This window comes from Ictalurus furcatus, chromosome 5 (assembly GCF_023375685.1).
Source record: "Ictalurus furcatus strain D&B chromosome 5, Billie_1.0, whole genome shotgun sequence".
Classification (NCBI taxonomy): Eukaryota; Metazoa; Chordata; class Actinopteri; order Siluriformes; family Ictaluridae; genus Ictalurus; species Ictalurus furcatus.
The window spans coordinates 10,701,164-10,713,325 of NC_071259.1; the positions used below are offsets into that span (position 1 = coordinate 10,701,164).

The 12,162-nt window shown below is 36.2% G+C and overlaps 1 protein-coding gene across 1 annotated transcript in view; it reads right to left on the reverse strand.

Annotated features, from left to right (window-relative positions):
• The window catches only part of apeh (acylaminoacyl-peptide hydrolase), a 37,792-nt gene extending 27,501 nt beyond the window's left edge, over positions 1 to 10,291 (reverse strand). The window contains exons 1-5 of the mRNA XM_053624737.1: positions 10,086 to 10,291; positions 3,878 to 4,007; positions 1,539 to 1,665; positions 1,346 to 1,433; positions 815 to 890 (exon numbers count right to left, since the gene is read on the reverse strand). Coding sequence (XP_053480712.1) covers positions 815 to 890; positions 1,346 to 1,433; positions 1,539 to 1,665; positions 3,878 to 4,007; positions 10,086 to 10,097 — 433 coding nt within the window. The 5' untranslated portion in view covers positions 10,098 to 10,291. The remainder of the gene's footprint in view (positions 1 to 814; positions 891 to 1,345; positions 1,434 to 1,538; positions 1,666 to 3,877; positions 4,008 to 10,085) is intronic.
• Positions 10,292 to 12,162: the final 1,871 nt, after the last annotated feature.

Sequence of the window (12,162 nt, forward strand, 5' to 3'; positions counted from 1 at the left end):
CACAAAACTAGAAACATGAACTAGTACTATGGACTGGGTGTGGAAAAACCAGCAGGGACTAAATGAACTGATCTATAGTTTAAACTAACTAAATCTATCAAGGAACATAACATTAACAATGTATCTAACTATACTATATCTACTATACTATACTATATATATATATATATACACACACACACACACACACACACACACACACACACACATACACACACACATATATATAATACTCCGCGAGGTGTACAGGGACGCGAGCGGTATATCCCCAATATAATCAGCCGTATATAACCGAATATAACCATTTTTTGCACTCTTGTCAATGCACTTTTTAGCTGTAGGCTACAGAGTGTTACATTCTTTCAGCAGTCAGTTATAGGCCTAACATCGGCTATTCAAGGGGGGCTCAAAGATGACCACATAAAAATATTTTTATTTTACTAATTTATTTATTTAAAGTTATATTGTGCCTTGTTGGTAGCCTAGGCCTGCTGGAATGAAAAAAAATGTTCAGTGTTAAATAAATATTTTGAAATTGTAGTTTTTGTTGAAAAAACGTGTTCGGTATTCGGCCTTCGGCCAAGTTTTTCATTATATTCGGTTTCGGCTTCAGCCAAGAATTTTCATTTCGGTGCAACCCTAGTGAAAATTATTTTTAGTTTAAAGTATTATTTTAAATATTTAATAAAGTATTCTTTAAAATATTGGTAAAACATTTTGGGGGTCACAAAGGGGTGACATTAGAATTTCATGAAACAGGACATAATTAATCATAAACTCAGACAACTAATTAGCAAAACTCTAGCACTCTTACCATCCTCATACACCTTTCCATGCTTTTTCAGTGCAGTCAAGTTGAGACTTTTTATCTTGCTGTTCTTATGCCAGATCTGAAATCACCCAGTGTATGTAAAAAAAAAAAAAAAAAAGTTAAGAGAACACACAAAGCACTAAATAAAGACTTTAGGCAAATAGTATTCAAACATCTACAGTTGCAATCAACATTATTCAACCCCCATTGCAAAATATTGTCAAAATTTACAGAAATTAAGCTGTTTGCAATGAACAAATCAAACAAAAGCAATTGAAATAGTTCAACACAATGAATGCTTCAAGTGGTTTCCCCAAATTCAATTGTCAGTTGAATAATTTTGAGACTGAAGAAGTCATTATAAGTTGCATTTTCAGTTGAATTTGGGGGTTGAATAATATTGATTGCAACTGTAAACAGAAGCAAAGCATCAGAAATGTCTACCACACACTGCAGACTATACACTTCACAGTTGAATTTGCTCTATGCAAGTCTTTCAGCTGCAAAACCATTGATATATTAATGGTGGCTCACCTCAAGAAACTGTTTCTCTTCTCCTTTAATGGAACACTCCCTCACTACAGCCTTCATGTCTCCAGAAGGAGAGTCCTGGCTGAGCAGCCTGGACACAAGCATAATGCAAAGATCATGTGAAACTGTTTAGTAAAATGCAATGCATGAAATGTTCATATGGTGGCAAGAAAGTCAGTAAACTTTGAAAACCTACTCTCCCTTGATCTCTGTGCAGTTACCAGAGGGCCCGGAGTAGACTATCAATTTGTCGTCATGAAACACGATGTATTGCCTGCAAAATTTAACGATCTCATTCCTCTCCAGATCCCGCTGAGTCCACTCTTTAAAAAATAAAAAGAGCATGGATTACAATTAAGTCTTACAGCATCATGCCAATAGTAATATTACCCCTAACTAATAACTATTTGATTCACTACACACAACAATATTCAAAATATACAACAAACACTTGAATAATACATATCCCTCAATGTTTTCATCAGTTTATGGAACAGCAGGTTTATATTAATGTGCTATCCTAATAGGTTATTGATTCTACAGTAACAGCACATTCACAGGGATGTATGCTCCGCATAATCTATGCCTAACAATGTTGTGCTTTATTAAAGCAAATTGTATAATCTTTAATATGGTGAAGCTTTTGGTAAAGAGATGTTTGTTTAACATTTATGGAAGGAGTCCCGAGTGTCAGTTGTTTTTAACGGTAAGTAGGACAGATCATTTTTTTCTTCTTTCTGTTTTCTTGGTATTGTAATATGACAAGCTGCATTTGTTTTCACATCTTACTCAAGAGAGAGAAAAAAGAGAAGTTGTTGAGAGAACTACTGTTTAAAACTTTATAACCTAAATCAGTAACTGATACCACAAACTAACTTGTTGCATGGAGGTTCGAAAACATTAAATATAAATATAAACTGTTGAAAGTATGACATGTCTGTCATGGATATCCCAGAGGCTACTCTGCACTACATCATGGTCACATGACCACCTGCACCTGATTCTAATGAGCATTAATATATATATGTATGTATATGTATGTGTATATATATATATATATATATATATATATATATATATATATATATATATATATACACACATACACACATATATACACACACACAAATATATATATATACATATATATATATATATATATATATATATATATATATATATATATATACACACACATATATATATATATATATATATATATATATATATATACATATATATATATATATATACATATATATATATATATATATATATATATATATATATATATATATATATATATATATATATAGTGCCACAGTTTGCACTGCACTTTTGTCTTGCTTTAATTTTCTCACTTTGCCATTGGTTCTGTTCTGGTCCTTGTGTCATCTTTATTCCTCGCCTTAGTGTTTTTGCCATGTGTTTATAGCTTCTTTTGTGTTTGTTTGATTTGTATCAATTGCTTTGGTATCTGAGGAATAGAACAGCTCAGGGCATGTAGTTAGTGGAAAATAAAGAACTTCAGGGTAGTGACATATAACACCACCATGTTGTTGATGATTTTTCTATAACATGTCCTGTCCTTCTATAACATGTCCATGTCCAGTTCCTTTTTGGGCAAATGACCCCAAATGGATAGTATGAAACTTGTGACACCAAGCTCAGCCTACATTTTTTTTTTGATTCTAGAGTTATATCCTAAATTAACATTTGAACATGTCTTTATGTTAGTATCATACATACATACATTTAACACTGTGACTAAAAACCAAAGGAATATTCTTGATATACCAGTCTAGTGGAAAGGGTTGTGTTGTTATAGGAAAATAACCCACAATGGGATGGTGTGATACGACCATGTACGTCCAAAAGATTTAAAAGCAACATTCACTAGAAGACACATTACAAAAGATACCATTTGGTAGGTTTGATAGCTACAGGAGTTTTTTTGTATTATTATTTCATTCAAACGCTAACTGTAATAGGAATACCAGTTAGCGTTAGTACTCAATAATATTCTAGAATAGTACATAAGTAAGCAATTTGAGCTAATTTGTTTAATGGCCTTAGATAGACAGGGGTAGACTTTTACTGCAGAATTCATACACTAATACAGCTGTCAAGACAGTGAAAAAGACTAAATAGCCTGTACCCTACTCATTTAAATGTGGCTTGTTTGAATATGCCTCCTAGTAACATTAAAAGATATTAGCACACAAATTGGTCTTTGATACTTTTAATAATAATTTGTAAAATAAATAAATGAAACAAAATGAGATTGTGAGATTCTCTCGCAACAATATTCGTTAATCAAGCAACCCCTAGTTTGGGTACTCCTGCCTTCCTTAATGACATGAGTGAGGTGCATGTGCAGTGTACAAAGTAACTGGATTAAGCCACTGTTCAAGAATAAAGTAGTGTTGTCTTGTCCCTCTTGTATGAAGTTCATAAACTGTTCTATAGACTGTATAACTTAAAGGCCGCAGTAAACTGAATGTGTTATGTTACAGCAGAGCATGGTGGGCCCACCTGTGGAGATGTTGTTGTACTTTCCTCCATACCGAGACGTGATCACCAGTCCCACGTCAGCACGGCTTAGGGACGGGAAGTGACTCTGCTCCCGGTAGAGTTTAGCAATCTCCTCAGGGCTGGTCATTACCTTGTAACACACAGGAAAAAAAATATGGCAATTCAGTTATGCAAGTTGCCAGGGAATTCTTAGAATGGGAGCAAGGCACAAAGATTATATATCTTTAAAAGTACTCTTAAATGGGTGAGTATTTGGGAGGGCTTTAGAGATGTCTCAAATTGTTAAAAGTAACAAAAGAACTGAGATAGAGACATGTGCTAATTTCCACACTTGTAAGATGATGCAGAGCTCATAAAAAATTTAACTTTTTTTAAATCTATGGTCGAGTGCCGGTTTGTGAATGGAGGGCAGAGCTGGAGAAGCTGAGTGCTAAGGATTACACACCTGCAAGAAATCTTACTAGTGAGGGTTAGAACCGTGTTGGGGGTCAGAACTGTGTTTCAGTGAATGGTGACAAGGATAAAGCGGGAAGAGACGACCATATCGAGAGAGAGAGCCAGCACAGAGCCGTGTGTGTGTGCATGTAATGCGCTGAACAGCAAAAATAAAGAGCCCTTTTGAATTGTCCTCATCCCGTCTCCCACTTCCTCAGTTCCAATCCAACCCAGAAGAAGTATTACACAAATCTTCAGCAGCACTATAAGAAACAGCTTAGACATGGCTGATTGCACAATATTTGGCAATCTGGTTGGTTTTGTTCATACATTTCAATTATAAAATTTCAATAAAATTTATAATAGTTCTGGTATATATGGCATTGGTTATTATGCCCCGTGAAAAGTACATCCATTGCTAAGCAGCAAACAGCACACAAGGGTTAAATCATTTAGGCCTAACGCTCACAGAATCTAGGGGGTGTTTCATCAAATGTAATCACTTGACACAACTGTGTGAATCTACAGTCGGGGCTAGAAATCAACCCAACGTCATACCATTCTGTGAATCTTTTCTTTCGTCTGTTGGTGGTGCTATTGTTCTTGGTTACAGAAAAGTCAGAAATAATTCACTTAAAGCCATTTTTAGCAGCAAATAATACGATGTAGATACCAAAAACTGAGCCTTATTTTTTTTTTAAGTGTATTTTTCCTTGAAAGAGAGGGAGGGCTCCCACCTGTTTGCCCATTTATACCAGCTAGCCCTGAGCATAAGCAGTAATTATTTATTTTGATATTTTCTGCAAGCTGTAAGCAGTGCAAATATTTGCAGTGTACAAACTTATTATAGGGTGAATTCAGATCAATTGGGACAGTTAAACAACATATATAAAATAACAGACCTTAATTACTGTGATATCATATAAGTGGCTGTGGGCCATATGAAACAGGAAGGTTATAATTGTGTTATGACTAATATACATAGTTATTATGAATATATACATAAGATGTACTACTGTAAATAAATAAACATAAAATTAGTTCAAATCATGTACAAATGTTTAGAACTGAATCATTTCCAAGGCACATAAGCCAATGATTTGGTAAATCGGGACAGCATGGTTCAGGTTAATGTGGAGTCTTAAAAGACAATAAGTGGAGAGGAAAAGTAAAGGGATATAACAGATGCATGAATGGATGCATGAAACACCCCACAACTACGGTTAAATGATGCTTTGGTGGATTTGATGTTCATTAAATGGTGTTTTTATGAACCATCATTATAAACAGGGGAATACGTTAGACTGGGAAATACAGAACACTACGTATGCCTACTACTTAGTATGCAGACAGTTTTACTTAGTGTATTGTGTTCATATTCGAGGTCAACCGATAGTGGATTTTACTGATACCAACAGCTAAGTTGGGCAGCCTATAACCGATTAATCAATCGATTGCTTTTAAATTTGATACTGAATGAAAACATAACACTCCAAATAAATAAAAATAGAGACATACAAAATAAAAAAAATAATAAAAAAACAATTCAAATAACACAACAAAACTGTATCAGTGAGTTGTAATTTCGCCTCTAGAGGCCGTTCTTGTACTGTATAATGACAATGGACCCGTCTCAGCCATTGTGGATTTTTGCCCATAACAGATAGTTCCAACAATCAGTTATCGGTCAACCTCTAGTTCATATCATTTTAGAGGTTAACATTTACAGTCATGTGAAAAAATAAGTACAACCCATGGAAATTTTGTTTTTTTTTTGACATATTTGGACAAGCAAACATTTGATCCTCTTTGAAACAGTACCTATTAATAAAGTTGATACACACTATCAAATGTTACATAAAATTTACATTTTGCAGTAATTTTCACAATTTAAATTAACAAAAAACAGATCAGTCACATGGAAAAATTAAGTACACCCCTACATTTATCACACCTTCAAATCCATAAAATTAGAATCAGGTGTTCAAGACTGGGTTCCAGTGATTAGAACCTGCTTAGGAAGTGCAGGTGGAACCTGTCTTATTTATACCCCTCTCATATCTAGTGTCTAGTGTCCCTTTGCTATTGAGGTGTGTGGTGTCATCATGCCAAGGTCTAAAGAGCTCTATAAGACCTTCAGAAAAAAGGTTGTGGATGCCTATGAGTCTGGTAAGGGATTGAAAAAAGATCTCCAAATTATTTGAAATACATCATTCCACTGTAAGCAAAATCATCTACAAGTGGTGCAGATTTCAAACGACTGCCCATTTGTCCAGGACTGGCCGTCCCAGCAAATTCAGCCCAAAAGCAGACCATCTGATGCAAAAATAATTCTCCAAGAACCCCCAAATTTCATCACAGGATCTGCTAGTAAGTCAACAACTGTTGGTGTCAAAGTGCATGCTTCTGCAATCAGAAAGAGACTGCACAAATTTGACCTGCATGGCAGGCGTGCCAGGAAAAAGCCTTTGCTGTCTAAAAATAACATTAGAGGAAGACTACAGTTTGCCAATGAGCATATAGGCAAAGACCAAGCCTTTGGGAATAATGTGCTCTGGGCAGACAAATCAAAGATAGAGTTGTTTGGCCAGAGTAACAGCAGACATGTTTGGCGCTGACCAAAGACAGCTTTTCAGGAGAAGCACCTCATACCAACTGTGAAGCATGGTGCTGGATATGTTATGGTTTGGGGTTCCTTCACTGCATCAGGGACTGAACAGTTTGCATTCATTGATTCAATTATGAATTCTGCATTATATCAAAGAGTGCTTGAAGATAATATGAGGCCATCTTTCCAAAAGTTGAAGTTGAACCGAAAGTGGACCTTTCAACAGGTTAATGATGTGCATGCAAGAAAACTCTCAAACATCTTGCAAATGAAAGAATATTGTATGGAAGAGTGGTCAAAAATACCAACAAGCCGATGTCAGAGACTGGTGGACAATTATGCAAAAAACCTACAAGAAGTTATTTCTGCTAAAGGGGACAATACTAGCTTCTGAGGCCAAGGGTGTACTTACTTTTTCCACAAAAGAATCACACATCTATTGATATTTCTGTTAAATAAATTACTGAAAAAAAGTTATTCCGTGTGGTTTTGTTCAAGTATATCAACTTCATTAATAGGCACTGTTTCAAAGATGATCAAATGTTTGCTTGTCCAAATATGTCAAAAAAGCCAACAATTTCCATGGGGTATACTTATTTATTTTTTTTCCACATGACTATACTTTTTAAAATCCTGTTATTCTGCTACTGCAAGAAATATCCTGAGTGCTGGGCCCACAGCATCACTACACAGGATACCAACAGACTTAAAGGGTCATGAAACCTCCCTCTTTTCAGCTCAAGTCTACCTCTCAATGTTTTTGAAAAATGCAGCTTAAATGGGCGTGGATGGCTGTGCGAAGAGGGGGCGTGGCAGGGAAAGGAAGGAGAGGAAGATGGGGGGCGAGCCTTCACAACACTCAAAAAAAAAATGGATAGTGAAAAAGTTTGCAGATGAGACAGAGGACTTCTCTCCTCCTGAATCCCCAGCGCTAAATGGAGACACAATAGATAGCAGTGCAGGTCCTAAGCCCTGTATATTTGAATCATTAGCCCCTGGCGTGACTATGGAGGAAAACATAACAAAACCGGAGGCAGCATGGATGAGAGAAATGTTGGAATGGTAGTTAGCTAAAAGCCTCGAGCGTTTCACGAATAAAAAGGCGAAGGTTCTTACCTTCAACACAGGCTCTCGTTGTATAATATTACACGAGATGGCCAGTGGAGCTTTAATATTATATTATATATTGCATGTACAGTTTTTATATTTTATTATATTGTTTTCCTCGAGCTGGAGGCAGTGCAGATAAGAGAAATGTCGGAATGGTAGATAGCTAATAGGCTCGAGCTTTTCACGAATAAAAAGCGAAGGCTCTTTTCTATCTTTGAAGGGATAGAAAAGTCCTCAGGACTGAGTACCGCATCATTGTCTAGACGCAAACTGCTTTCATGAGCAAGTCCGAAGTCCACCTTTCTCCAATCCTCATAGCTCTCCCGAATAAACACACTCGAACTCTTACACCACTGAAACAAACTCTTGCGACCCATTTGAACGCGTCATCTACTACATCTGTAGGAAAGCACCACGTGCTGTCATGAATAATTAAGAGACAGAATCTTCTCATAGGATAAGAACACACAGGCTCATGAATAATTATAAGACACCAACATGTGATTGAAGTACTACAGTACATTGCCAGGTCACTGCCTGTGACGTGTGATAGGACGAGATTTTAAACCAGGAAGACGAAAATAGAGGAAAAAAGCTCAAAATTAACCAGCGTTCTCCTAGAATTAAAATTAACAGATGCTAAGATTGTCTTTTATGATGTGCGATACAAACACCTCTGTTAAAATATCAGAAAATTTAGCTTAGTGTTTCATGACGCTTTAACAAAAAGTCATTAAGAGAGCTGGATCAGTTATGGGTTCCAGACTGGACACAGTGGAGATTGTGGTGAAAGAGGAGGATGCTGTCCAAGCTCACTGTCATCGCTCACACCCACTCCATCCAACATTCACGGCACAAAGGAGCACACTGTGCATGATATTACTCTTACCTCTGTGCAGAAAGGAGCACTTTCACAGGTTCTTTCTACCTGCAGCCATCAGACTGTACAACTCTGCACATAACTTCTCCACCTGAGTAGGAACTTTGATTTTTCTGCAATACTTCTTGGAGGATAAACATCATACTTTAAGAATTTTGCTCAGTCCAATGCTGCACAACGACATTTTTGCACACTGTTATAACCTGCATACAAGTGTATCTAGTTATATTCTGGCCAATTTAACACATAATCTATTTTTCAGAGCATATACTCTCAACTTTTTTTCTGTTGTTTTTTTTTGTATATTTGCATTGTGGTTTATTTTGAATTTGTTTAAGTACTCTTCTGCTGCTATATTGTCTTTTGTCTTATATTCTCTATTTCCTTTTGTCTGCTGCTGTAACACTGGAATGCCCCACCTGGGATTAATATAGTGTTATTTTATCTTACTCAGGCCAATATCTTAATATGCAGTCAATTTCACTCGTTTTGTTGTGTTCATACAGTATTAGAATATGTTGATGATTATCTGGAGAACAGGTCCTGTTGCTGAAAATTGGTTTAGTGATGCCATGAATAAGAATGCAATAAATAAATGTCATTGAGGATGAAAAATGCAACCCAAATTACCAAACATGTCATTAAAAATTTTAGTTATTCTTCAAAAAATAATACGCCATGCTTGTTCAGAACTGAACTGTCCTTCCCATGCAAATATTTAACACCTTGAGGATTTCAGAAAAGTATTGGAGCACTTGTTTTTTTATTAACGGAAAGCAAGTTTAAGACAATATGGAAGAACAAAAACAATAACACCAAGAACAACAATTTATCAATATATCTGAAATTACCCCATATCCTAGCGTTAACTATAGCTACTAGGCAGGATGTAACAACACAGGAGAAAACCATGAGTAGACTATTTCGGTATTTTCCGCCTTTCAGTGGACATTATGGAAATATTGGACTGCAAACAAGCTCTAACGATGTACAATATAGGTATCAAACAAAATGCACTTTGATTAAATAATTAACAGAAATACCAGTTTGTTTAATAAAGGCAAGTGTAATTATTTTACTGTTTAATTAGCGGGGAAAGGTCAAGTATACGAAATAGTGTCCACTAGCTAGACAACCTTAACTTTCAAAACACACTACGACCTGATTTACTATACCTGGAAATCCATGTCACAGCTGAGACTCTTTTCTGTTCTCACCGTCTGCTTCCTACTACGTTGTCACACTTGTCTAACGTTTATTGACAGTGCTTTACAGAAAATATTAACAATCTTAGGTCTACTCTGATTTATATGAACAGTCTGACAGCACACGTTCGTGAAACAGCAACAATACCCACTTTAGCTAAGCGTACTTCCTGGTAAATATTGTCTGTCAAAATAAAAGTCACATACGTAAGACAAGGAGAAAGCTGTGTTGTTTTTGGCCATGTGAGAAAATGAACAGGACATCAAAACGAGAGCGAGATCTTGCACCTGTGCTGTACACACTGATTAGAGTATACAACAAGATCGTTTCACTCCTTTATTACCATTCTGTAAAAGGACAGGGCAGATACATCACACGTTAAGACAGGGGGAAACAACTATTTCAACGGATTATTAATTAAGGTTTAGACATTTAGACATTTGAAATGTTTATACATTTTTATAAATGTCAAAATCTGTGTTCGTGGAAATAACTAGTTATCAGGTCTGGACCTTGGTAGTTTTAGAAGGTTTTGGCCACTTTGGACTGTTTTTGTTAATACATCTCTGCCCACCATTTGGTTACTTTGTTCCTCTAAAGAAATTGTACACAAGTTATTCAAGTGGGTGTAGTTTAATCTTTACAATTATGCTATGAATGCCAATGGCAATATACACTGATCAGCCACAACATTAACACCGCTGACAAGTGAAGTGATTATTGATTACATTATTTAACGATTATCTTGTTACAGGCATTATCTTGAAATACAGGATTATCCTGGCACCTGTCAAGGGGTATGATATATATGCAGTACTCAGCAAAAAAAAACCAAACGTCCCTTTTTCAGGACACTGTATTTTAAATATAATTTAGTAAAATCCAAATAAGCTTTACAGATCTTTATTGGAAAGGGTTTAGACAATGTTTTTCATGCTTGTGTAAGGAACCACAAACAATTATTGTACATGCACCTGTGGAACAGTCATTCTGACACTAACAGTTTACAGGCGGTAGGCAATTAAGGTCACAGTTACAATAACTTAGGATACTAAAGAGACCTTGCTACTGACTCTGAGAAACACCAGAAGAAAGATGCCTAGGGTGCCTGTTCACCTGCGTGAACATGCCATAGGCCTGCTGCAGGGAGGCATGAGTACTGCAGATGTGGCCAGAGCAATAAACAGCAATGTCTGTAATGTAAGATGCCTAAGACAGTGCTACAGGTAGACAGGAATGACAGCTGATTGTTCTTGCAGGGGAAAATTACTTGTAACCATGTGTGTCCCCCAGACGTGATCGAGAACTTGCAAATGTGGTGGAAGAGTGGGGTAACATCTCACAGCAAGAACTGACAAATCTGGTGCAGTCCATGAGGATGAGATGCACTGTAGTACTTAAAGCAGCTGGTGGCCACACCAGATACTGACTGTTACTTTTGATATTGACCCCCCATTGTTCAGGGGCTCATTATTCCATTTCTGTTCATCAAATGTCTGTGAAACTTGTTAAGTTTATGTCTCAATTATTGAATATTGTTATGGTAATACAAATATTTACACATGTGAGGGAAATTATTCATTTTTACTTTGTAATAGTTTTGTTCTTGTTCTGTTTCATTCTCATCAGAGGATAACGCCTAAGAAGGCCATGTCATGTCACTTAGATCAGTACAGAATGTTTATCTGCTATACAGAGACACAAATATGTTCTTCTGTTCAAGGTTTGTCTGCACATCTTCTAAGACCATAAAACATAGCCTGTTTGAACTGCCTCAAACCGCTTCTTATCGGTACACAGAAGTGTGTCATTCTCTGCGTTTCATATATATAGTAGTGGTTCAACACAAGCACTTCAGAGCGCTCTCATTATTCTATCCTGCTTTATTCTATCCTGTATTAACCATCTTTCTGTAATAAACCTTTTTATCTTCAGAGGACAAGTCTGTGAGTGTTGTTTAATTTCCACGACAGACATGTTAAGAAATTTTCTGGAAATAAAAGCAGTTGAATGTGAGAGGATGTTTCTTTTTTTTGCTGAGTATAT